This window comes from Colias philodice, chromosome 2 (assembly GCF_061535455.1).
Source record: "Colias philodice isolate Cphi_HAF_F1 chromosome 2, ilColPhil1 Martin Lab GWU primary, whole genome shotgun sequence".
Lineage (NCBI taxonomy): Eukaryota > Metazoa > Arthropoda > Insecta > Lepidoptera > Pieridae > Colias > Colias philodice.
This window is the reverse complement of record NC_143087.1, coordinates 10,020,696-10,046,759: the sequence shown is the minus strand read 5'-3', so window position 1 is coordinate 10,046,759 and position 26,064 is coordinate 10,020,696. Positions and strand designations below refer to the sequence as shown.

At 35.2% G+C, this 26,064-nt stretch overlaps 1 protein-coding gene across 9 annotated transcripts in view; it reads right to left on the bottom strand.

Moving 5' to 3' along the window:
• GckIII (Germinal centre kinase III) overlaps window positions 1–26,064 on the bottom strand; it is an 80,888-nt gene that overhangs the window by 45,157 nt on the left and 9,667 nt on the right. For 4 of the 9 annotated variants that reach the window (XR_016317280.1, XR_016317281.1, XM_089708305.1 and 1 more), the window contains exons 1-2: window positions 18,693–19,887; window positions 11,384–11,608 (exon numbers count right to left, since the gene is read on the bottom strand). Coding sequence is in view for 2 of the 9 variants with exons in the window: in XM_089708305.1 (XP_089564431.1) it covers window positions 11,384–11,608; window positions 18,693–18,977 (510 nt within the window). In the remaining 7 variants the exon portion in view is untranslated. Of the gene's footprint in view, window positions 1–11,383; window positions 11,609–18,692; window positions 19,888–26,064 lie in introns of those variants that run through there. The other 5 variants (XR_016317282.1, XR_016317283.1, XR_016317284.1 and 2 more) reach the window with 5 other exon arrangements.

The window sequence follows — 26,064 nt, the reverse complement described above, 5'->3', positions numbered from 1 at the left end:
TCTTCCGGCCAATAAACAGCTAGAAACAATGTCTTTAACGACAGCTTTGTAAAAGTATTGGAACGAGGAAAAGTATAAAATGTTCAAATAAATTCAATATTGAGCAATCAGAAACGTTCTGCTTAAAGATCTTTGACATTCCATCGGTATGTCGTAAAATAATGTTGTTGGGATTCAATTATAATTTATAATTGAGCAACATGTATTCTTATATTCAACAGTATATTTAATAATGTAACAATAGTCTTTGAAAAACGTCTGTATTCAGATAATAATTTAGATTAATTAGTTATTTGCCTTTTACTTTTACATTACATAACTCGTATATTATGAAACATTTAAAATTCATCGTTGATATAATAAAGCGAAATAGCAATGTTTCACTTTTCGCATCTAAAATCTTCCGAGTGCAAACTGTAAACAAGTTTCACTTCTAATCGTTTAGCCAGCTCATCTAATCACGTAAAGTGATAAATAATACTTCCTGGTGTGTCTACTTTCCGCGTACACTGCTTTATTACAAAACCACATCATATTATGTGATCGAAACCTCATGTGTGAAACTCCAAGCCAACATCAATATGTATTTTATATCTTATCAAACGGTCTCAGTTTTCGTAATGACCAGTGCATCAACCGCAGAGAAACGACCTGTGTTAATGGCAATGTTTTATTGGCTTGGCCTAATTGCCTCCCGCCCCGCATTAACATCGTTTTCGTGGCGACCTAGATAAAATATTGTGCGACTTGTTTTCCGAATTCTCCGCGGTTTCTTGAGAAATAACGTTGGTGCATAAATCACTACGCATTCTTCACAACTGTATTTTATAATCCGATTATACCGCTCGATTTATTTTGAATCAAATTCCGATCGTGAGTTTATCGCGTCAAAACCACGTGGCACGTGCGATCAAGGAAAAGATATGTAGGTCCAGTAGCGGCGGCAACATTTTCAATTTTCCAAGCGAGCAGTCAGCTGAGCCCGAAATGTATCCAACGTTTTTAGGATGGATGAGAGCCCGACGCCTTTCAATCACCTGCCCTGACAGTCACACAAAAGAAAAACGATAGAGCAAACGCTCTACAAAGTTATCGATTTTATCTTCAATACATAATGGATGAAACGCCGAAGCGCGATACCTACACGTTATAGCGAAATCGTTAGGGCTTTACTAGACTTCTCCTATATTATATTACGAAGAAATAAATAAAGTTAAACGTAAATTACGTTATACGATAAAATAAACGTGTTGTTAATAGCGACAGTGTATTAAACAAATGCTATAAATAATAGACCTGTCCGGACCGGTTGCGACGGTCGTGAGGTAATGCGTACATATCAACATTACAGTTGTAGCTGTAAAAACTAGTATCCGCAACAGGTGGGATTACATCTTAGGCGAGGTAGGTATAACGAGCGCACAGCGAGCCGGTTCTGTCGTCGATCGGCTAGATTGGCATCAGCAGACGTTCGCATTAAATTCAGAATTAAACACTGGGACAAATATCTGATCGGACCGAACGATGTGTATGATGCATTGTCGATTGCCTTGAATGAAAAGGAAATCCTCGAGTAAGGTGAATAAGTTTACATGCGTAATGGCATAAAACAAGTTTATACCAAGTCACGATGTAGCCCTGATTAATAACGAAGACAAGCAAAAAAGCTATCAATTATAAACGATTGTACTTATTAACTATCCATGTCTGAATGACGACGAAAGAAGTCATAACTTAGAAAGCAATTTCATGCAATGAAGTATGAACCGAGAGCATCGGTCCAAGTGACGCATGCGCGCCTCCTGCGCAACGGTCAATTTACTAAATTTATAGCAGCTGCAAGGTCGCACAAGGATAACGACCCGGCCCACATATTACGAAACAAATAGGTATGAAAAAACTTTTTCGTCGAGATTATCACGATTACCGTCTTCCTCGCGTAACGATGCTCTCCAAATCAATTAATTAAATTAAATTTCGACTCTGACCTCCACAATTAATAATCAAAGACGAAATGTAACGTAAAAAATAAATTACTCAGAGCAGACAGATTGTCGGCATAATTGAATCGCTCTAAACGAAACGTGTTCATCCCAAATTGAATGGTTAACAAAAAAGCAGTGGAATTTAACATCGTCATCTCCGCTAACTCGTTCCCAGCTCGGAGATTGATCTATTCCATTTCATTACATTGTGGATCGAAAAAAGATGAATCATAAAATGGACATTTCCAAGATTCGTTCAATAAAATTGAGTAGAAATCTTTACGAGAATTAACTTGTATAACACACCATTCAATTTCACATCATCGTATGTTTATCCATGCTTTAATTATTTAATGGCTGCGGTAAACATCATAACTGAATCTTTTGTGATGTAAACAGGAACGCCATGTTTACGGGTTAAAACTGATCGGTCGAAAGCGCTCGTTATCGAGTTAACGCTAATTTTCTCTAATAGCATTACCTCCAGCCCGATCCATGTACTGCTCGTATAACCAATTTACAATTACTAATAATTTTACCCATATTTACTGACTTATTGATTAAATTATTATTAATTAAGATGGTTAACTTCTTAAAGACTGTTGACATGCTGCTGTTAAAGACACATAACAATAGGACATATAATATCTTAAACCGATATTGAAAGAAGTAAAATTGGAATGGGCAATATGCTGTGGAAGGATATAGGTACGATTAATGTCGAAGTATAATCACATGCATTTCTCATTTGGCGTGTTCAGGAACTAGATTAGCGAGAACAAGCATTACTCATTCAAATATGCTTCCTCACAAGCTCACGAAGGACCTCCAATAATGTTTGAAAATATTACTTACACGCAAAAACAAAGGGATGGTCCCTTGCTATCATAAATCCCCTTTCTTACAACGAATACGATGCGAACGTGGTCCCATTTCATATCTAGTATTAGATTTATGACAATGTTCGCATTTTTTTTTTAGGTTTTATCCTATCAAATTAAGCCTGTAAAGATAGGTTACCCATAAGTAAGCGACCATTATCTGAAGCACCAAAAACAGATATTAAAATTATCCCGATGGTCATCCATTAACCCTACCATACATTCGCTAATCCCACAATATTTTTCAACGCATCCCCTTTATTACCCTACAAAAGAGAATGAGCAAGAGCAATATAGGTAGCTACCTACCCACATACCTACACACACGGAATACGGATAATTAACAGGAAATGTAACGTAGGTACGCAATATTGGATTGGCCCGTCGATTCGTGACAAGTGAGGCATTAGAGGCCACACCGTTTAAGTTATTATGGAAGCCTCTTCAGTTCTCCCTCTAATGGGATTATCCAACTTCCCTCTGACGTGAGCCGACGTGTGGCACATTACACCGCTGTTTCGATTCGCCTCACTCATGACCATTTGCTTATTAGATTTATAATAATCATGGAATAAGCACTTCGAGATTATGACATAAGCGAGCGTTTAAACAAACATTCATTGAAGATTCTAGAAATATTTTTTTTACGTTCATAGTTCAAATCATAACCAATCGTAACTATGTAATAAGTTTGGAGTTACAAAAACACGCATGTATAAATTGCAATTAAAATGCATTCTGACTTCTGAGAGCAATTCCTACGCAATATGAAATATCATATTTAAAATATTACAATGCAACAGAGCAATTTAAATCGAGAACAATTACAAAATTTGAAACACGTATTTCACTAACGCATACCATAATGTGTTTATACAAATATAAAATAATGCTATTTAAACTATTCGCTCGTACGTGTTTATCAACACAGAGCATTTTCTTAATAATAATAGTTCCCGTCTTTTCAGCCAGCGCAAACAATACAATTCGTAAAGTAAACGTTATCACCGCGATCCTCGAGCGGAGAGCATAAATACGAATTGTTTTAAACTCCAATGACGCCCGCGCCCGCTTTTGTAAACATTTTGAACGCTGCATGCAATTATATTTGAAACAAAAGCAGAAATATATTCGCCCAAATTATTATTGCCAGTAATTTTTAAACAATGAAAATCTTTATGAATGGCGCGAATGTTGCGCGCGATAAAAGATTAAAGACTTGCTAGTTTATAGCATGTTAACGGTCGTACTAAAATCTATTTTATATCTTCGAACCATGTATGAATTATATAGCCAGTAAGTTTAAAATTATTTTAATACAAAAAAGTAGTTTTATGTGTATAATTTCGGCCTCACGACCAGGACCAATGATGGATGGAATGGATAAGAAAATATCAATATATGTTTAATGATGTTTTAATGAAATATATATTACCATCAATGTTTCATACGGCAGACAAGGCATCAAACAATACTGTCACACAGTTCTAGTTCTTGACTATATCATAAGCGCAAGTACGTTCGAATTACATATCGCAACTGCAGTTAATGTACCGTGAACACCCATAATACCATATGTCAGAGGTCGGGCCGGCTATCAACGTCAATATTCTCGTAATCTTGTTTACCGTATGTTACATGTTTATGTGTCTATCGAATTATAAACACACGTTACGGCAGCTGTAAAACTCTCATTGAATGGCGGACGTTCAGAAATTATTTACGAGACTTCAGCATGTTTACACTGAGATATTCGCCTGTCAAAAGCATTTGTTGATATCTCTTTCAAATATTATCGAAAATCGAAATTAACCATATTTTTTTAAATATAAACCGTTGATAAAATTGCTTGTAATACTTCAAATTGATTAAACAAATAAGCTCTGAAAAGTCCCAATATTGAAGACCCTCTTTTCATCGAATACAAACGGGAACTTCCATTAGCAAAGTCAACAATAATCACAAAAATCTTTAAAAAGAATTTCATCAGAACAATAGCCAAATGACAAATGTCTTTGTGACCTTAACCTCAGCCGAACTCCAATTGAAACTTTAAGCTTGCCCTCCAATTACTGGGATCCAATCACTTCACAATCATTTCTGCCGTTAAGAACCTTTGAACTTTTTACGTTCATTATAGATTGCAATACCATGATAAGTCTTTATTTGAAGAACAAAGATATTTCTTAAGATTCCTACAATACCATAGATCGTAAACTATGCATTTGATCATGTGATGATCTTCAGCATAAGATGAAGAAAACTTTGACAGTGTACCAAAAGCGAAACTGGATTGCCCAGCTAGTTTATAAAACATTTCCTTCATTTTGAAGTGTGATCTGCAGTTCAGTTAACATATGAGATACATCTTACTAATCTAAAATATCACAGTTTGAAACGACGATGTAAACGCTTGGCCTCGTTTCGCAAGCCATGATAAAGATGTATAGCTACACAAAAGCATCTTGCCAAATACTCATGAATAAACCGTGTTTACGAAGAGATTAAGATAACGGAATCTCAATAATATTGAATCGATATTGCTTGCTTACAAGGCACCTAGATACTTCATGCATCTAATTATTTAAAAATGTAAGAATCAAGGAATTTAATCTTAAGATGGCATATTTTCACATGGTAAGTTTCATAAGGTTTTCACTGATGTGCAAGGCAATCAGTTTTAATGAAGAAGGCATAAATTAAAGATGGCTTCCGTGATTTTTATAACGTTAGCCATGAGCAACGCCTAGTTATACAATTAACCCACCCTCCCAACTTAATCACAACTCAATTTTTCCAAGTACATATAAATAAAGCCAACCGTACCTACCAAACCCTAAACTTCGCAAAGTCAATAAATCGTTTAATAAAATAATAACTTGGTCACAATCGGGTCCCGATCGAATCGTTGGCCTCCGAACTGTCGATAAAGCAAATTTGGAAGTTTCATTGCGACCTTACAACTTGGAGCGCGAACCCCGCCTCTATCCCGCAATGCAGTCTACATCAAGGACGAATAGAATCCCAACTTGACAACCTGGGTGAATCATGCCTTCATGTCTTTGCTCGGGACGAATAATTCGCGACGGTCATCGACCTATAGTCTACACTGTATACGAATGGAAAGCGAACTCTTTATTAGAGAACGTCCAGACAACAAAAACTAATTTATGTGCAGTCCCTCAATAGATCGAATGCGAAACAATCAGCCGCTCGTGTCAGGGTTGGCGCCGCCATTCAATAATAATAAATGTATTAAAATACTAGATTTCCGCCCGCGGCTTCGCCCGCGTTTTCAAAGGAAAACCCGCATAGTTCCCGTTCCCGTGGGATTTCTGGGATAAAACCTATCCTATGTGTTAATCCAAGTTACCCTCTATATGTGTGCTAAATTTCATTGTAATCGGTTCAGTAGTTTTTACGTGAAAGAGTAACAAACATCCATACATCCATACATCCATACATCCATACATCCTTACAAACTTTCGCCTTTATAATAGTATTGAGATTATCTATTGTTAAATTGCTTCTTCATTGAACATCGTTTAACAAAATATAGTATTATGCGACTATTTTCACTTAATGAAGAACAGACGATTTCGTTAATAAAATGGGGGCTCAATCGATAGTCGACATAATTATCATCCTTGACCTTTTGCATGAATAGGTTTTGGTACGCATAGGGTATTTCCGATTACTACGCGAAAATTAACTACCTCACTGAAACAGGGAAGTGAATGTAGAACTGTAGTGTTTAAGGAATTGTAAATACATACATAGTAAGATAACACTTCAAGAAAACTATGCAATTCTCATTAGTTTCGTACAAAAAGGCGATTGTAAAATCATAATTAAAAATATAAACAATTCATATAATATATTTAAAACTGCAAAACTCTCGAGTAAAAGTCATTGTGCCGTACCGCGCACCTCTACAAAAAGCAATTCACCTTAAACAATACGTATTTCTTTGCCGAATACCCAAAGATCATTCACGCTGACGTACAACCTTCTCTGCGAAGTTTTACTGTTGTTCGATTGTTGTTCCGCAACTTTCAATGTACAAAACTTATTGAGAGAATAAATCTTGAGCCATTTTGATTAAGCAACCTCTCTAATTGCGGGTACTTTTGTTTGTTTCAGAATCGCTCCTCCCTAAAGGATCTTGATGTAAAACATAAATAAGGATAAGCGCTTCAGTAATCTAAATTAATCAGCCACCGAGAAATACAAATTGGAATATAAAAAGATACCAAAATTTTTTGGCCCGAGTACCTATATCTGCCTCTATTCTTCAACACAATTATATGTACTATATAACTATCGGTTTCGCATAACGTGTGACATGGCATACGTGTAACATTAGCAATTACGTTTCCGCCACAACCAGTTCCGTGGGTCGAGTAAAGCTTCCAACTGCGTGGATCGTTCACATTTTTTCCTAAGGTCGAACGCCCCGTGACTCATCGCGACCTTCACCTCACTCGTTTTACATCCGTCTTCCAAATACTGCAGTGTGTTTTTGGTAAAGTCCACTGGCATTTACAATTTATACACACACAATGCAGTTTGATACCGCTAAATATTCGTAATTAGTACATTCATAGTATGAATATGGTATAAATGAAATTGGGTAAAAACAGGCCACGAAAATCATCATCCAACTTGAGCGTCGGTCGTGGCCTTTACGTCACATTTAAAATAATTGCGCTGATGTAATTGACGAGATTCCTCTCTTTTGTACTCTGACCGCCTGGTACTTTAAAGTGCCTTCATTACGTCTTTCTTAATAATTTTAAGAAATATACAGTTGTACCTCTCAGGTAGGTATGCAGAAGCTTGTTGTTGAATGAATCTCTTTAGCTGAACAATTCTTTACAACTGTCGTAAACTACCATTATTTTTGAAGTGAACATTACTATTACAACTTCCTCTTGCAAAAAACTGTCTACGCAAACAATTAAACTAAACTTCCTAGTAACAACACTCTCGTTGTCACCCATTAAGTGTCTACTTGATACCTGGTAAAAAACCACCAGGTGGACCGTCACTTTTCCCTATAATTAACCGTATACCTTTACACAAAAAACTCATCAAGCACGACAATACACGAACCGTTTCTTACGACACGAAACCAACATAACACTTTCTAAAGACGCAAACCCACTACCCGCACTAAATTAAACGCTACAAATGCGGACGTTAGTTGTTTTAAAACTATTTTTATGTCGTGTTAATAATGCGTATGATTGATGTATGTAATTGAAAGGAAAGTTATTCGAGCATTGTAAGCATACATTTTCAATTGGTTATATTATATAGTACAATATTAGTGGTACAGAATACCGCGTGTAAAATAAAGTTAACTGTGATGCGGTAGAATAACATTAACATAAATGGAATGGTATTCTACTTTCCTTTTATACGTAAAGATGACTTTATTAATCTAATTGAGATAAAGAACCTTGTTCTTGACATGATAATTGTTATCATGATTCTTAAACGAAAACTCTGTAAAGTTTTGGTGAATTTCTAACTCTTAAATTAGGTGTTTGACCTACTTTAGTCACAACTAATAATCAAACTGAATGCAAATGATCTAAGTTATACAATCTAATTTAATTATAGATTTGATAGTTAAATAGTTATAGTTAAATAGTTATTGAAGTAGTTATATTTTACCTATATTTGAGAAATAATAATCGCCTTACAAACGATTGCTTTTAGTAAGAAATTCATTAAATATAACTAATAATAACTTCAAAAAAGACGTGTACGTATATTTTTGCGCAAATGGTTTTTTATCAAGGACAAATCGCATTAATTACTTTGACGTACGTTCATTAAATGCAGAAATATTACCAACACATGTGATTTTTAACATTCTTTGGTTAGAAATCAATTAAAAATATATACCTACTCCCATATTTTTTTGTATTTCACATTATATAAATAATAAAACCATACTTCAACCAAAATTGAATTTTACCTACAATAGGTGTTATTACTAATTCTAATAAACTAGCACAAGCGTATTAAACGCTCCACGTATAAATTATATGATCTTGAAAATACGTTTTCCCTGAGAAAACTTTGAGCGTGTCATACCCCTAACAAGGTTGTAATGTGACAAAGTTCACGATACTAAAAGGATCGGAGCGTAACCGGGGCCCATAAACATATTTGTCACATCACACGTGTCTCAAGTTCATTTTGCTAATTGAGCCACGCTCTTCCCTTTACGTCACATAATACTCACTCGTGCGAGCGAAACTGCCCTGCAAATAACTTATATTTCAGAAGTCATAAACGCCCTATATACGAACAATCATAAACTTCGCCCATAAGTAAGATACTAAATCTCATATTAAAATTCATAAATCAACACTACCTATCGTTTATCTAACTGTTTAATTATAGCAGTGATGTACAAACATTTTAGGAACCTGATATTTGACATAACTGATGCCGTCAGCAAAGCCAAAAATTTACGTAAAAAATTATTTGTGAACTTTATTTATGGTGGTGTGTCAATGTTAGCTGTTTCACGAATAGAATTAAAATATATATACGTATCTTGCTTTGCGCATTTTCCCAATAAATCTAAGGCAATTTATAAAATAAGCGAAATTAACCTAACATTCAAGACAAGGAAGATGACTACTGCACTAATGTATAATAAATAAGTATAAAGTATCGCAACCAACGCTCCGGGTGCCTATGAAATGACGTATTGCGAATTCGAGTGCCGACTCGTTTACATTGCATCGTATTTTGCAAGGCACGCATAACAACAGCTTTCGAAAGTATGTCAAGATTGCAATAGCAGTACAGCCGACTCAATCAACAAAGCGAGAAATGCAACGCATCAAAACCTTTCATTTACTAGCATTGCAACGTGAACTTAATAAAATATGCACTTGAATTTTTTACAATAAAACACCGAGTTGTTTGACGACGTCGTTCTATAAAATGGGATGGAGGTCTGTGTTTGTTAGTTGACGCTATATAGGTATCTGTTGACGTATTTAAAATACTGCAGTGTTTGAAGATAAATTAATATTTCAAGATGAAGTCTTTATACGACTGCTAGACTGTAAACATGGGATGAAAAATCGATTATGATATTCATAGTGCAGACGCTATTGTCAATTCTGGCTGAGTGCCACCAATTCTATGATCAAAGGGATTATCATATATGAAATCCTATCGTTTCCATTGTGACCACTATCCCGCAATAACATAGAATGGCGACCACAGGCCACTACAATCAATAAACCTGACAACGGCGAGTAGATATAACGGGACTTCGACAAACGTGGAGCGTAAATAGTACGCCGAATTACCGCTCTATGAATAGTCGTATTTACAAAACAATCAACAGCCCATTGTTTAATACGCCATTCGAGGCAACACCCACATAGAATCATGACTCTCATCGTGTCAGGTAAGAACTACAATAAGCGTGCGATGACGAGCCTAACGTCGAGTCAATTTGTTTCCGCACAAATTTACCGAGATCGGGGTAAATCATGACTAATACTCTCCTAATGGGAACATATTGTCCATTAAGCTTAAGATAAACGCGTAAAAAGCTTTTATTTAATGCATTGTTAGCTGAAAGATGTAAGAAACCGGTTTTATGTTGATGTCGTGTTCTGACCTCGAAGAGTTCGTGACGGAGTGGGCTGTTACTGCACCATAGATCACGCGAACGCAATGCACGATCGGGCGAATGGACTTTAAATTTTGCCGCCGATACAGCACCAGTGAAACGAATATTACGTAATCGAGATCTCAGATACTGCGATAAAGGCCGCTTTCAAAAATCCGCCGCAGACCGCCTACCTTCCGAGAATCTACCCAACTAGCTCAATAAGCTTTCGTATACCCACATCACGGAAGTATAAATAAGAAGTATACTACATTGGCTTTGGGAAATTAACATACCTAATATTATTTCAATACAGAAAAAGCGTATATATTCACAACATATTGCTTTCTAACATTAGCCAAAGTCAATCACCAAATAATAGGATCCATTAAATATGATCCTTTCACAAAAATGTCTGTAGTTTGTAAAATATCCTGAGACAATGATTGATGCGGGGTTTGAAGGGAAATGGTAATATTGGACTGAATACTGATATATTCTTATATGAAGAACGCAAATATAAACTATCTTGCTACTGCCAAATACAACATGATTCGTAACTATTTCATTGAGATGTAATTTTGTAAAATATTTGATCTCTTATTTCTCAATTATGTAACTCGTTAAGCACACAGCAGCTGTAACATTGATCAAATTTATTTACGTCGTATTTACTAACTTGTTCATACATTTCGGTACGTACTTTGCTAACCTAATCATCGTTTCCATTAAAAGACCCTCATTATTATGGGCAAATTCTATTACAACTTTTCTGCATTTAATTCCTATGCATTTTTGCTCAATCTAGTTATCAAATACATTTTCTATATTCTCCTCAACTTAAATAAACTCAAATAACTCACCTTCAAGTATGATCCGTAATATTTAGTAACGTACGGGCTGTCACACTGCGACAGCACCATAATCTCCTGCTGTATGTCTTCGATCTCATCTTCAGCCTCTTCTAGATCTATTATCTTGATGGCGACCACTTGCTGTGTCCTATTGTCTACACCCTTGAACACCTCGCCGAACGATCCCTTGCCGATCTTCTCTTGCTTCGTGAAGATCAGCTCAGGGTCGACCTTCTGGAACAATGGAGGGTTCTTGAATATCTTTTTTATTAACATTTCTTTCTTATACATGTATTAGGGTGACAAATCAACATCGAGCTATGCTGCGCTGTACTGCGTTGTGCTGTGCTGTGTTTCTTAAGCTACGTTTTTTTAACAATTAAACGATGCTGCGCTGTACTGCGCTGTGATGTGCTGTGTTTCTTAAGCTACGTTTTTTAACAATCTAGCTCAGTATAAAGTAATCAGCAGCTCGTGTAGTCGTTTATCTCGTCAAATATGACCCTATTTTCAAAAAAACGTAAACATTACGACATAGTTGAATCCGATGAAGATGAAAGTGAAGAAGAAGCGGATATGGATATTTTATGTGTTATTTTGTCGCTAAAAGAGTCCAGTCACGGTAGCTTGTTACCTCACACCATACGTGAAAAATACGGAGAATTTTCTAAAGAGTATTGCCACTGAAGACGATTTTTTTTTAATATTTGCGAATGACTAAAAATCATTTTAATTATTATTAAGGCGTTACCCGGCAATTTCGACTATGTTCAACCTCTATATTTTTATAATTCTACTAGCGACCCGCCCCGGCTTCGCACGGGTGCAATGCTGATACTAAATACACTACAGAAAAACTGTGAACGTTGTACAATATAAAAACATAGCGGCCCGCTCCGGCTTCGCACGGGTATAAAATATATAGCCGGGCGGCATTACAAACATAGAAAAGAAATTAGAAACACATTAGAAACCTCAAAAATAACACTACTTCTCCACTATTTAATGGATATTATTATACATATAAACCTTCCTCTTGAATCCTCCTATTAAAAAAAAACTGCATCAAAATCCGTTGCGTAGTTTCAAAGATTTAAGCGTACAAAGGGACATAGGGACAGAGAAAGCGACTTTGTTTTATACTATGTAGTGATAAGCTCGACACAGCGCAGCATGGCAGAGCTCCATAAAAACATAGCACAGTTCGGCACAGCGCGGCTCAGCACGGCGGGTAGCGCGCCTCGCTCGAGACTGCTGCGTTTTTAAACAGAGCGTAGCCTCACACAGCGCAGCACAGCGTGGTTTGTTTGTATCCTCATTAAAATATTAGACGAGCGAGTTGACCAAACACAGCACAGCGCAGTACAGCGCAGCATAGCTCGATGTTGATTTGTCACCCTTATAGTAAAAAAAACAAACGTCATTGGAATTTATGACACCGATGACAAAATTAATGTTATTTTAATGATAATGTAGGATAGGTTGATATTATTGAAATCATAATAATTTTATCATTGAAAACAATATTAAGAATTTTAATATTATAACACGACTCGACAAAAAAATTTTCGTTCTTTGTCCTAAAGTTTATACTATTATTTTCCAGTTAGTTATGCACAAAAACGAAAAGAAAATACCTTTTTGCGGTATAAAGTTTGCTTTTGTGATAGTTATAATAATAATACTCATTTTTCAATTTTTTCATAAATTTTAATTGATTTTAATATTTTTAAAAAGACCGCGTGGTGAGAGTGGGGTATTAACGTTTACACTGTGCCGCTAGATGGCACCCGAGTGATAAACAACCATCAGGCCCAGAATAACTTAAAATGTCGTCACGAAAGTGCAAATACGATGCTGATGAATTTTGTTTTATATGTGGTCAATTTATTAAAGTTCGAGACGTGAAATATGAACTAAAGACATCTCACGTTCTCTGTGAAGCCTATGAAGCATATTTTGACTGTCCTGTACGGAATCAAGATAAGCCATGGGCTCCACATGTTGCTTGTAGATATTGTAAAAGGTGTTTGGAAGGTAATGCAAATTACAAATTACAAATTTTAAGGCCATGGGCTGCAGGATGTCATTAAAAGTACATATGCTGCATGCTCATTTGGATAAATTTAAAAACAACATGGGAGCCTATTCCGAAGAGCAAGGAGAACGTTTCCATCAGGACATCATGAATTTTGAACAACGCTATCAAGGCCAATACAATGAAAACATGATGGGCGACTATATTTGGGGTTTATTGAGAGAAAGTAGCTATGAACATAAAAGAAAAAGTAAAAGTGTGCACTTTTAAGTTATTTTCCACTTTTCTGTAAGCTAATTTGATAGTAAAACTTAATAAAAATAATAAACATTTTTATTGCAATAGTTTTATTTTCAATCAAAAATTAAAATCCGAGATTTTTAAAAATTTCCTTCAATCAGTCTTCTAAGCACAAAAGCAAAGTTTTTCATACCATATATTTTTTTTCCGTCTAATTACGACCTAAACTACGAAATTTAATGCTTTGCAATCAAAGTCAAATTTCATGGTGACCCGTTGTAATCAAGCATATTCTGATAATGAATGTTATTAGAACGACACGTCAAATAATAAATATTTGTGGCAAATTTATAGGAATAGATACTTTATCAAATAGTACATGCTTTTCGATAATAGAAACACATTAAAATATTATCTTAAAACGAAATATATGTCCTACAATGATATGCGCGTGTTATGTTAGAAAATTCAATTTAAACAAACACCAAAATTGTACGGATTATACTTATCAACACATCACGATTAAGATAATCACTTTTTAAAAGCATTATGACACCATTTCCTGTTATAGGTACCTACAGAACAAATAGGAATACAGACAAGATGAAAAATGTTTTTAAAAATAAACCGGTGTTTTGAATTATGATAGGCAGTGTGATAAATCATAGTACCAAATTGAATTCCCACCAGCTTTAAAAATCTGTTTTTGTTTTTATACGTTCTTCGTACCAAAGTTTGAGCTATCTTTAATACTTCAATAAATACGTTAACTTTTTGACAAAAATATGATTTTTTGGTACAGTTTATTAATCATGGCCATTTTCGATTCATTAAGTACCTAACAAGTCAAATACGATACCAACATAATAATAGACGTCCTTGGAAATACGAAAATAAATTGCTACCCCCAATTCTACCTCTATAATCACCTTCGCTATTCCTCAGTCATAAGCGTGTAGTATAATTCAAAAACCTTTTGGCATTTGGCTGACATTGCCACGGAGTCAAGGTTTCTTGCGAACGCAAAGCGATCCAACATTTCTCTACGTGACACCTTTACAAAACACGCTACACTATGCAAATGGCGGATACTAAGGCGGGAAAAACTGCTACCAGTTATGTTAATACTGGAACTATTTTTAAACTATATATTTCGTTTTATTGCTTTGATTGATTTGCATAAAAATTTAATGATTATTATATGTATAACAAACAAATCATTATAGGATAATCTTATAAACAATCGATTTGACTTCGACCATATCTAGAATGTAAAACTGAAATAGATTAGTAAATAGGATGCTAATAAGAAACGCAACGAATTTTCCAGAAATATCTAACTGCGAATGTATTTTTCGAAGCACGTGGATCATTTTATCGGGTTTAGCCGGCCGAACATAGTGGGGGAGACGTGACACGAATGATAAATAGCACAAAATTGGAGCACATTGTGATATAAATCTTATAACATTCATAATCTGGAGGTGAAATCTGCGAGAAGAAAATGGAAAGTGACGCTCTTGGTGGATAGTTCAATACGATTACATTCCCAGATGAAATATCAAAGTGTGAACGTACCTACTTCTAAACATGATTACCACTTAAAACAAGCTTTGATCTAAACGAGCGTAATTGGTTCATTGAAACACACCAGAGAGCCTTATTTTGTATGCAATAAAGATATATTTTGTGCGATGAGTATGATAACAAAGAGGCGGCAATAACGACATTACGCCCTCTTTAAATTCTACTCGTAAAGGAACCTATAGGGAGTCATAAAACGAAAGACTCATTGCAGAGAGGACAAAAACGTTTATTATGTTTTGCTGGGTTAATTCAAAAAGTTTAATATAGCAAAGCCATTTGCAGGCGTTTTTATGCAAAAGCCAATCAAATATACAGACCATCTGACGCGGCTGTGCTGTTTTATCTATCTCCTAAATTCTTACACAATAAGTGCCTGACGAAACAAAAAATATAAACTTACACAATTTTCAGTGTTTAAAGTAGTTAAAAATTTAAAATTTGGAATTGTATTTCTAATGAGCATTTTATTTAAGCATGACTCACTTTTCTGTAGTACTTAGGTAACGATATTTGAGTTGTAATAAAAAGTACATGGGACTCGTAAATAACACAAAATCTCAGTTCTATGTATCATTTCAGTAAGGGTAAGTAATAAATTCAAATTCCTATTAAAGATAACAGAATTTACGACAAAAGTTGCGACAAGAAATAATAACTAATGTGTGCTTCGTTATAGTTATACAATATAAAATATTCTTGTTATTTTTGTTTTAAACGACAATAGAAGTTATGTTTCACTTATTTTATTCCATTTTTTTTGTAATTAAATTTCATCATACTTTTATCATTAAGATAGGGAAACATCGTAGGTATGTGGAAAATGCATCATTACTCTTATCAGCTATTTTTGATAATTCAACAATTTTATTAATGTTATGAAATTCATAAAATTTATTCATAATATGAATATACGTCAATAAGTGATTAAAATGTTTACTTAATTAATAATCAAAGTTCTTTAAATATCTATTCTTTCAATGATAAATGTATTCTATGGGTAATTAATTTAAGCACTTAATCGTTATAAACCAGGGCTTTTTACTTTCCAACGAAGAATTGATACTTTATTTCATTGAACTTACTTATAGCATGAACTTATACTGGAACGATTTCAATCTGAATTTTTATAATACTTATATGTGATTCCTGAGTGTTTTGAATACGAGTATGGATTACGGGCACACCACTAGTTGGCGAATATTAAAATGTTGTAGAACAAGAAATTATAACACACTGACTTATAAAAAAAAACGTTGCCAAAACATAATGAAAGCGAAATATCCATAAAAAATATAAGACCAACTTGTAAAAGACATTCATATCTTCAAAACGTTCATGTATCACACAAAGCAAGAGCTACATATTAAAATAATCGTAAATCAATACCGGTATGGCAACCACTAAATATACTTTTCTTCCATACAATAATTACTACATACTTTACAGTTATCATGTCTAAGCATTCACCAAATAGAAGCTGGTAAGATGCGGATTGCGACAGTAATTCATTAGGTGATGGTGAGCCCCTTTTAAGAAAACCTACAATCTGTTTAAGGTATGTGAGAACCCGTTTGGATACTTTTTGTACCTCGAGCATTACGCCATTATACCATAAAGTAATTTCACCGACGCTTAAATCTATATTCTAGCTGATTTTTTTACTCTAGAATATTATTGGAGATAGGATTAGGACAGATAGTAAACCCTGGCGAACGGCGAATGGCGGACTTAATACTAAACCAAATGCCAGTTTTTATGTTCACTGTCCTACGAGGGTAAATCTTAAGTAGATATTTAAACTGAAACTTCCTTTCTATCGTTATATCTTTTGTACATTTATTGTTACTAAGTATAGAACACCTACATTTAATTGCACAAAACCTAATGAATAAGCAAAACGATGTTGAAATACTATTAGCATTGCATTGCAGAGGCGTATTCAAGAGATAAAAGGTCGGCTCTGATTTGCACTGGGTACATCTCTAGTCTATGTATTATAATACAAAGAAAAGAATATTGCAAATCTTTTAAATAAATATTTGGTACACAACTGCTTTAATGTCAATCTTCTTCTTGTTTCTTATATATAAAAATGAATCGCAAAATGTGTTGGTAAGCGCATAACTCGAGAATGGCTAAACCGATTTCGATAATTCTTTTTTTATTATATTCCTTGAAGTACGAGGATGGTTTTTATGTAGAGAAAACGTAAATATGTAACCACGGGCGAAGCCGGGGCGGACCGCTAGTTTTAAATATATTTTGTGATTTAAAAAAAAAGCGATCTGACGGATAAGCACCTACCTAAATAGAGTTTAGCAGTACTGGTTTATAATGTAAATTTAAATATGTATATAAATAACAATGAATAAACAAAATGAATCCTTTCAAACGTCTCTTCGTTTCATAATAATCGTCGTACAATTGGTTAATCAGAAAGAATTGTAAAATAACACTTATATAACTTCCTGGCTTTAGATTATGCGATTATCACAACTATTTATAAGGAATATAATAACGTACTATTAAGCGACAATAGAGCGATGTTTTATTAATGTCAATAATGTTTAACTGTTGGAGTGTATGATAGCAATTGCTTTATTTACTTCATTTAATAGAAAGCGTCGGGTATAGCTGTAAGTAATTATTATCAGCCGGACTAACGATTGTAACTTTAACTAGATCCACCAGGATTTAATAAATTACCTGCAATGAAAGGGCGTTACGACTTGTTCGCGATTAAATGGCGCTTAATTGACACTATCCGCACGCAGCGTTTCCAGCTATTAAAACCTTACTTTTTCAAACCTGTTTTCAATGAAAGTGACGTAGTTCCTCGTTTCATTGTTTGAGTCATGCGAATAGGTGATTTATTGCTGCAATGCAAGCGGAGATTGCAGCTATAAAGATTTAGACTACGACACAAATTGCGACATAAATATAACTGAAATTTTCAACGACACTGATTTCACGGCGCGTACATGTCTAATGTGCACGTAATGGACACAAAGAAGAGTCGTATTTATATCGAATATGTTGTACATATATATTGGAACAATAATCACGAAGTATGCTGATTTCATAGTGTCACAGAAGCCGCATACCTTGGGTGTATATTAGAAACGCATTCGTGTCGGGTGACGCGTGCGCAGCCGACATCCGACACGCATTGCGAGAGACGAGGAAATAAAGTTGTATGTAATTCTAAACGATTAATAAACGCGCGGAGCGTAAGAAATTATTGCTTTCTTATGCGTTCACGGTGTGAATGAAAAAACCAAATGAGAATGTAGTAATGGAAGTCGTTATATAAATTTTTACATTTTTAATATCTTCTTTAGATCTAGTTTCCATTTACATAATTAAGAACAAGGCGCACATTTGGCACAACCAAATTGAAATAGGTACCTAGTTATATCAGTAAAATGAAATTGAACCAATCGTCAAACTTACGTTAGCGGCATGTCGATTATGCGACGGTCGATGTGGTGCCGGCCTGGCTGGCTGCGGAGGCACTTTGAGCTGCCTACGATCAAACGAAGACGCATTGCTGCCAGACCAGCTCCACCGACCGGGACCGTTGCTCCCGTGCGGCAGGGAATACGAAGACTGAGGCCTCAGATGCCTCACACTGGGTCCGGACAGTATTGGACCCGCAGGACCGCGTTGCGGCAACGGCCCCGCTTGACCTTGGACGTAATGGTAATGAGGAGGAGTAGACACCGCAGCGCCCCACATTTTGTATAACTTATCACTCACAACACTTTGAAATCACAATTCACATCACCTCATTATATCAGCAGTGATTGCTTACTGATCCACATTACACTACATAACTGGCCGCTGCCTTATCATCCCTACACCTGATAATATTATAATTAGCCGATTAATTTTTATTTTTATGGAATGATAAGTCGCGCAATACCAGAAGCGAGCGAAACTGGCCACAGTTTGAACTATAATGACTACTTGGAAACGTTGACACTTTGAAAGCAAGACCTCACCGGACGTAAGTAAGACGCGATTGGAATTAATTCACGTTTGATGGACAATGGTCTCACCGAATATGGTCGCTAATGAACCTAAAGTAATTTAAACGTATTTTTGTTTAGAAATATTGCGGTCAGTGAAGTCATTTAAAGTCACTACACTGTTAAAGGCCAAAATTACAACGGTACCGCGTCTACCAGTAGAATATAATGGGAAGATCCGAAAACGTGGCACTGAACTGCGTTTTAAAGTTCACGTCACTGAATATTACAATCCAATGGTAACTTAAACAACAGCCACACGGTTTCCACTCCGTCGAACAGCACAAGAGAAATCAGTCCCGACACGACAAATCCATAGTGATGGATGGCGTGTGAGTTACAACGCATTTGAGTGTAGACTGTTGCGTGCTGGCTGCGGTCGTAAAGCGTTCCACATCGGCCGTCCTGGCAATTGCATTATAATTTTTCGCAAGGGAGCGCGGGGGCGCAACCATTGCGCGGGCGGCGGGCGGAGAGCGGCGCCAACAGACCGTGCAGCACCAGCTGCTTCGGCGCGCCGCTTCGCTTCCACGCTAAACATTACACAGAGCACCGCGGTGAACCACCAGCCGCGTGAATCGTAACGCGACCGACCGCAATCACCGCTAAACTACGAATTGCCCACTCTAAAACTGTAAGCCTGCAACGTTATCATTGCACGTAACGCTATATTGTCAGCTGCTGAATAAAACTAGGCCTCAATAATGGCACCATAAAAAATACCCGCAGTTGAAAGAGAAAGTTAATGAACACATTTGCAACACAATCAAATCTGTCTGTGGACTGCTACAAAACAATAGATGCCCTCGTGTCAAAATAGTACCTACTACGAGAAACATGTATAGGATGAATCGTTCTCAAAACAAAGAACAAATTGAAGGAACAATGACAAATTGGTTTTAGGCGTTCCCGTTAACGAGCGCGAAAGTCAGTGAAACAAAGGCATTACGAAACTTTCGTTGACCTGCTCTAGCAAGTATTTGGCTTGACGCACACTATGTACAAAGGATTAGTATTCCGTTTACGACATTCCACGGCAATGGCAGTGGCTTGGACTGTTCTGAGGAGTCACCGGCCTCAGCCGTGATGTGAATACCGACCGATGTCATTCCATACTTTTACAGCAGCGCTTCACATCACCATAACCGTACGATATTGGTCGACGTGACCCACATATATTATTTGGGCTTAGGTCCGTTAGGTCCTTTTTTTGGGATACATCTAAACTGATACAGACACAAGCAAAATAAAACTAATAAGAATATGGCGTTTTAGTCATGATCTACATGATCATACTAAAACCTACACAAGATGGCTCTCTCTTATTTAGATTCCGCATACGTATCTTAATCACCTTGACAAATTTTAGGCGTTATCATTAGCTTAACTTTAATACCAAGATAAGACGAGAGTGAAAACCTTGTCAAATTTATAAAACACACACACCGAACGCTAGAACAAATACTTGTTAGTGCCAATAAAAACGAAGTATAAGACCTCAAAGTCTAATACCTTAAACAACCGATAGACAACGAGGCCTACGCGTGACTAAAAGAAGCAAGGAGTAATCATTTAACAATAAATTCTGAGAATAATAGAAGCACGTATCGTAGGATGTACGCATTTATACAAATATGGACCTTAAGATGTAAAATTGATTGAAGATATTCCAATCAATTGTACATGAGTACTATTACGAAGTGTTAAATGAAATTTCCTAACTATCCATTGATCTCCACTTCAAAACAAGATAATGTTATCTTGATTCATGACATTCCATGCTCTATCTATAGAAAGAAAAGATAAAAGATAAACCATATAAAATGATTGTGCAAAATATTGTTCGTTGTTTGAAAAATAAAGGAAGTAATATACATGCTCATACCAGAACAAAGCTTTATGAAGCGATGGCAAATGGGATCAGTTTTGCAAAGAAGTTAGGTAATAATATATAAACAGATCTATTCTCAAATTGTAAACATCACTGTATACCTTACGAACAAAAGTCAAATAAAAATAGCCTCAAACGCAATATTTATCCATCATTTATAAACAACTGGATTGCAGTAAAATTAAATACCTGTGTACGCTAGGAAGCTGGATCTAGTTGCCGGTGCTTCAGAACATAAATCGTATAAACACAACAGTTCCAAAATTTATCGCCACGACTTAAGTATTCACTGTACGCGGAAATCGCCCGACTGTTTCATTTACCATTAAATAACATTGTTATTGGACGGGAATAAACGGCGATAGAAATACATTGAAACAGTTCCGATTCACCGCATACGTGCTTTTGATCGGTGGAGAATTGAGTTCGATTTAATAGAACTGTTTCGTGTTACATTCTTTTTATAGCGATACAGCATATCGTTTCAAACTCGTCTAAGTAAACAACGAAAATTCAATGCAATGCAGTAAATTGTTTTCAACTGCTTGTGAGATTATTTTAAATTCGACTAAAAGTTCGCAAAACAGCATATTTCTAATAATTCTTGATTATTTTACAGACAAACCAAACAATAAAAAGTATCCTTTATTTTTATACTAACACTCACAATAAAAATAAAGATATAACATTGATTTAAAACTATTATGAGGCAATTATGTAACCATTATCTTATATAACAACAAAGTAAACTATCAAAAACCGTGTGAACAAGAAAGAGCCAGCGTCATTAGCTTCGAATGATGTAAGAAGTGTTATTGAAATGATCTAGTTATTAGACAGTCCGCACCTGACCATTGCGAGCACAAAACATCCCATTTGCGTCACATCGGAAACGCATTAAGTGAACGAGTACAGCGCCATGAAAGCGCAATATCCGACCGACACACCAGCACCCGGTTGTTGCTGTATTAGCGTCGATATTAAACATCGTATGAGACCAATGACAACGAATCAAATTACAATCACCGGCTCGCCAGCCTTTCCATTCAACAAAAAGCCAATTTGCTATAACAACATTCACGTCTTAAGAATTTTCAAAAAACGGACTTTCTGAAACATTGGCCAGAATCCCATAAAACTTAATTTAATTTTCTATAAAAGCCGCTTAAGGAAATTAAATCATTTTAATGTCATAACTTCGGACGATTCTCTAATTATCCCTAAAAGCTGTCCCTGTTAATTAATGTTAATTTACCGCTTCAAGCAGAAACTTAAATGATTTCAAAACTCTGCCTTCAAATTAAGCAATGGGCGATTCAATTAAGATCTACAAGCTTTGTGTTACTGCTTTAGGCTTTAGAGGCCGATTAAATTTAAGAACAGTTTTTATGTTGGTATCCTTATACAACATGAACAATCAAGCTTCGTTATTTTGTTTATTATTCTTTGAAATTAAATCCACTTTAACCATACTCAATAAATTCCAAAGATTTCAAACATGTTATCTTTCACTTCCACATAGCAGATATACATTTGTGAGCGTATAGAGATAAATCGGATGTTCCGCAAAAAGGAAGACTAATAAAATGTTCCCATTCCGACGGCGTCTTATTTAAGAGCTCTCAATTATTCAACGTGAACCGACTCGTGTGCAGTGAATGCAGCGGCAATGGTCCGAAAACAGCTATTTCCACCTCGCGCCTCGCGAAGAAAGAGAAAATCGATGTTCCACCGACGTGCTCCTCCTGGCGCTGTGTAACAACTGTGTTCGACAAACTACAGGTGACGACATACGTGTTATGACTGCTCCAGCGCTTCTACCTACTTTAAACTTCAAACAGAACTGAGAAATACAATCTTATTCTTACGTATGCACTAATTGTGTTTGCAAAATTGGAAATGCAGAAGTGAATCAATTATTTTACATGACATACCAACCCCATAAGTATCCACAATAATTAGTATAGGGTGATTGACATCCGAAAATGAGAGAGTTTGGTAGGCGAAGAAACGAAGGGGTTGTATATTCGTTTATCTCACCCCATCCATCACCGTAAAAAACTCTATAAGAAACTGTTAAGATACTTATACTATTAGCACCTCTATCTATTTTGGAATCATTATTCAGAATATGTATATCAATAACTGCAATAAATAGTATGGGATGTTTACGACAAAAAAGCTTCCGAAACTTATCACCAAGTTTGCCAAAGTGAAGCTGACGACTGGGCCACTTTTGTCAATATTAATTTAAGATAGCTTCTTGACATGTGTACATAATTTGGACAAGATGTAGACGGCATTTGAAAAGGAAGTATCACTGTCTACTTTGATCACCATTTCATGTTATTAGCTGAAACTTGTGGGTAGCGACATCGCCGTTATTAAAAAAATGTCATACAGATGTAGACTTTCAATCGAAATTTCCATTCGGATCCACCAATATGTCGGAATAAAAATTAAATAAATACAATGATAATAAAAAATTACAAAAATTGGAAATAATTTAGTGTAAACAAGTACATAATGCTAGATAAATAATAAATATAACTACATGGTACAAGCGTCGCGACCTTAAAATACGATAGGTTATGCGGCTTACCACCGAGATGAAAGTTCACACTGTATCTCATTACCTAGGTGTTAGAAAGCGGAGCAACCAGCAGGTCTATTATAATCTATTGATGTATATAAATAACAGTAATTATGGGAACTTAATATTGTCATAATTATTTCATAATAACAATAGCTTTATGATGGCATCATATCATTATCTATGTTTTAATGCCATTAAAGTTATTTTTAACGATATCCAATAGTATCTTACAAAATAATTTCCTCTGGGACAATTTCTACTTTACTCAAGCTGAAGTAACATTGCTTCCGCATGAATAATATACTCCCGAAATGTGTTACAAAAATATCCTCATGTGTCATATTCAAGTCGGATTCGTGCACATATTTTCCTCTCAAGAAAATCTATTTACCTCTAAACAATACTGTGAATGAAAGTAATTTTTGAAAGTGGCCGCGGTGCGATCACGCAACCGAAGAGCCGATTAAATGGACGCAATCAGTATAAACTACAACGTTATCGCAATAATTATTTTACGAAATTATTACACATTTGTGTATCGTCTTATATAATGGCGGATTATATTTTAAAGTAGATTTTTTAAATATGTAAATAACATGTGCTTAACGGTGCTCGATTAAATTAGTATAAATTCTTATATTTAATACATTCAGTATACAAATATATCAGTAACTATAAACATTAAACATACACTTTAATAATGAGGTAGATTATCGTGATAATATGTATATTTCCATTTGTTAAGACATATTATTATCAATTTGATATAATAAAATAAGTGAAATCATCAATAATATATATAAAAACTATTACAAAATATATTTAATAACATCCAGGAAAATGTACTAAATATAAAATAAGGAAACTTGTGTGTTTCAATAACGCCATTACAGTTTAATTCCTGATAAAAAGAACTGTTTGTAAAAACGTGGTAAATTCCGAGTTATTACTATTGTAAATCTATCTTATATTAAAACTATTTCGTATCGACACTCAGAAACATTTCCACTAGTTTTTAATCACTTCATATCTAACTTATCTCTGTTATAGCCGATAATCTATACTCTATAGCACCTGTGAATCATTAAGTGTATGTGAATATTAGTCACATTTATTTACAATGCTAAAATAATTTAGGGATATATGAACCTAAGTATATATATAATTTAAATAAATGATTAATGAACCTAACGATAATAAGGAACGCGAGTCGTGTATGATTTCTGTTATGTTACTATTCATCTTAGCAATTACTATCTTTTTTAAACAATGTGCCTAACAAACATGCAGCGAAAGTTATCAACACCTGATTTTATCTACAGTTGTATATCCAATCAATTTTCATAATAGGGAAGCATAGCGTTTCGTTCAGAAACCGGCATTCATTATCGACCTAACGACATAGTAATAATTATGTACATTCTTTACACTAACACAATCTAATGTGTTTGTGTAACGAGTAAACTATGAGTTAATAGCTTACTCAACACAAGCATTGCCGTGAGCGTGAAGATGGCACGGCTATTGAACAAACGGGGGACCTGCGCCCGCGCAAGGTCACTGTGACATTACCGACCGGACAATTAGCATGAATTACTGCCATTTCGCAAAGGAGTTGTAAACAACAACACGGTGGAATGTATCGACAAATATGACAGATGTAAAACTTGTCTCAACTAATTATAATAATAACCTATTTGTGAATGTGTACTGCGATATAAAGATATTTTTATCTTTCTCTTCTTTTGCAATACAACAAAACGATTTGCTCTAGATTTCATAACAAAAAATTGCCTTCATGGTCGTAGAAATTTAGACAAATTAAAGCAAATCAGTAAAATAGCATGAAATATTTATCCTTGAAAGTTGGTAACTTTTACATTACCAACATTAGGTAAACTCCGATAATTTCTGTCACGAATTTGTAACTCTACGCTAACAGTAGTTTGTTTACTACGCACCTCTGCATATTATATTATATTATATATAATATGCAGAGGTGCGTATTTATAATATAATATTATTAGCATAAACAAAGAATCGCGTGTAGTACAATAATCTATAAGGCCAAGGGCAGATGGGCACGCAGAAACAATTATTGCATTCATTATTTTATCATACCATTATTTTATTTCAGAGAATTCTTGACATTAAATGACCAGAGCCGGGGACTTCCTAAGTTAAGCGCAAAGGAAAATGCTACTGAAATTGCAATCTCATGACATTGAACATTCATAATTTGTGTTATTCCGTACTGCAATAACTAGGTATTAGTAGGTTAATATTATAGACTAATAAGACATAGGC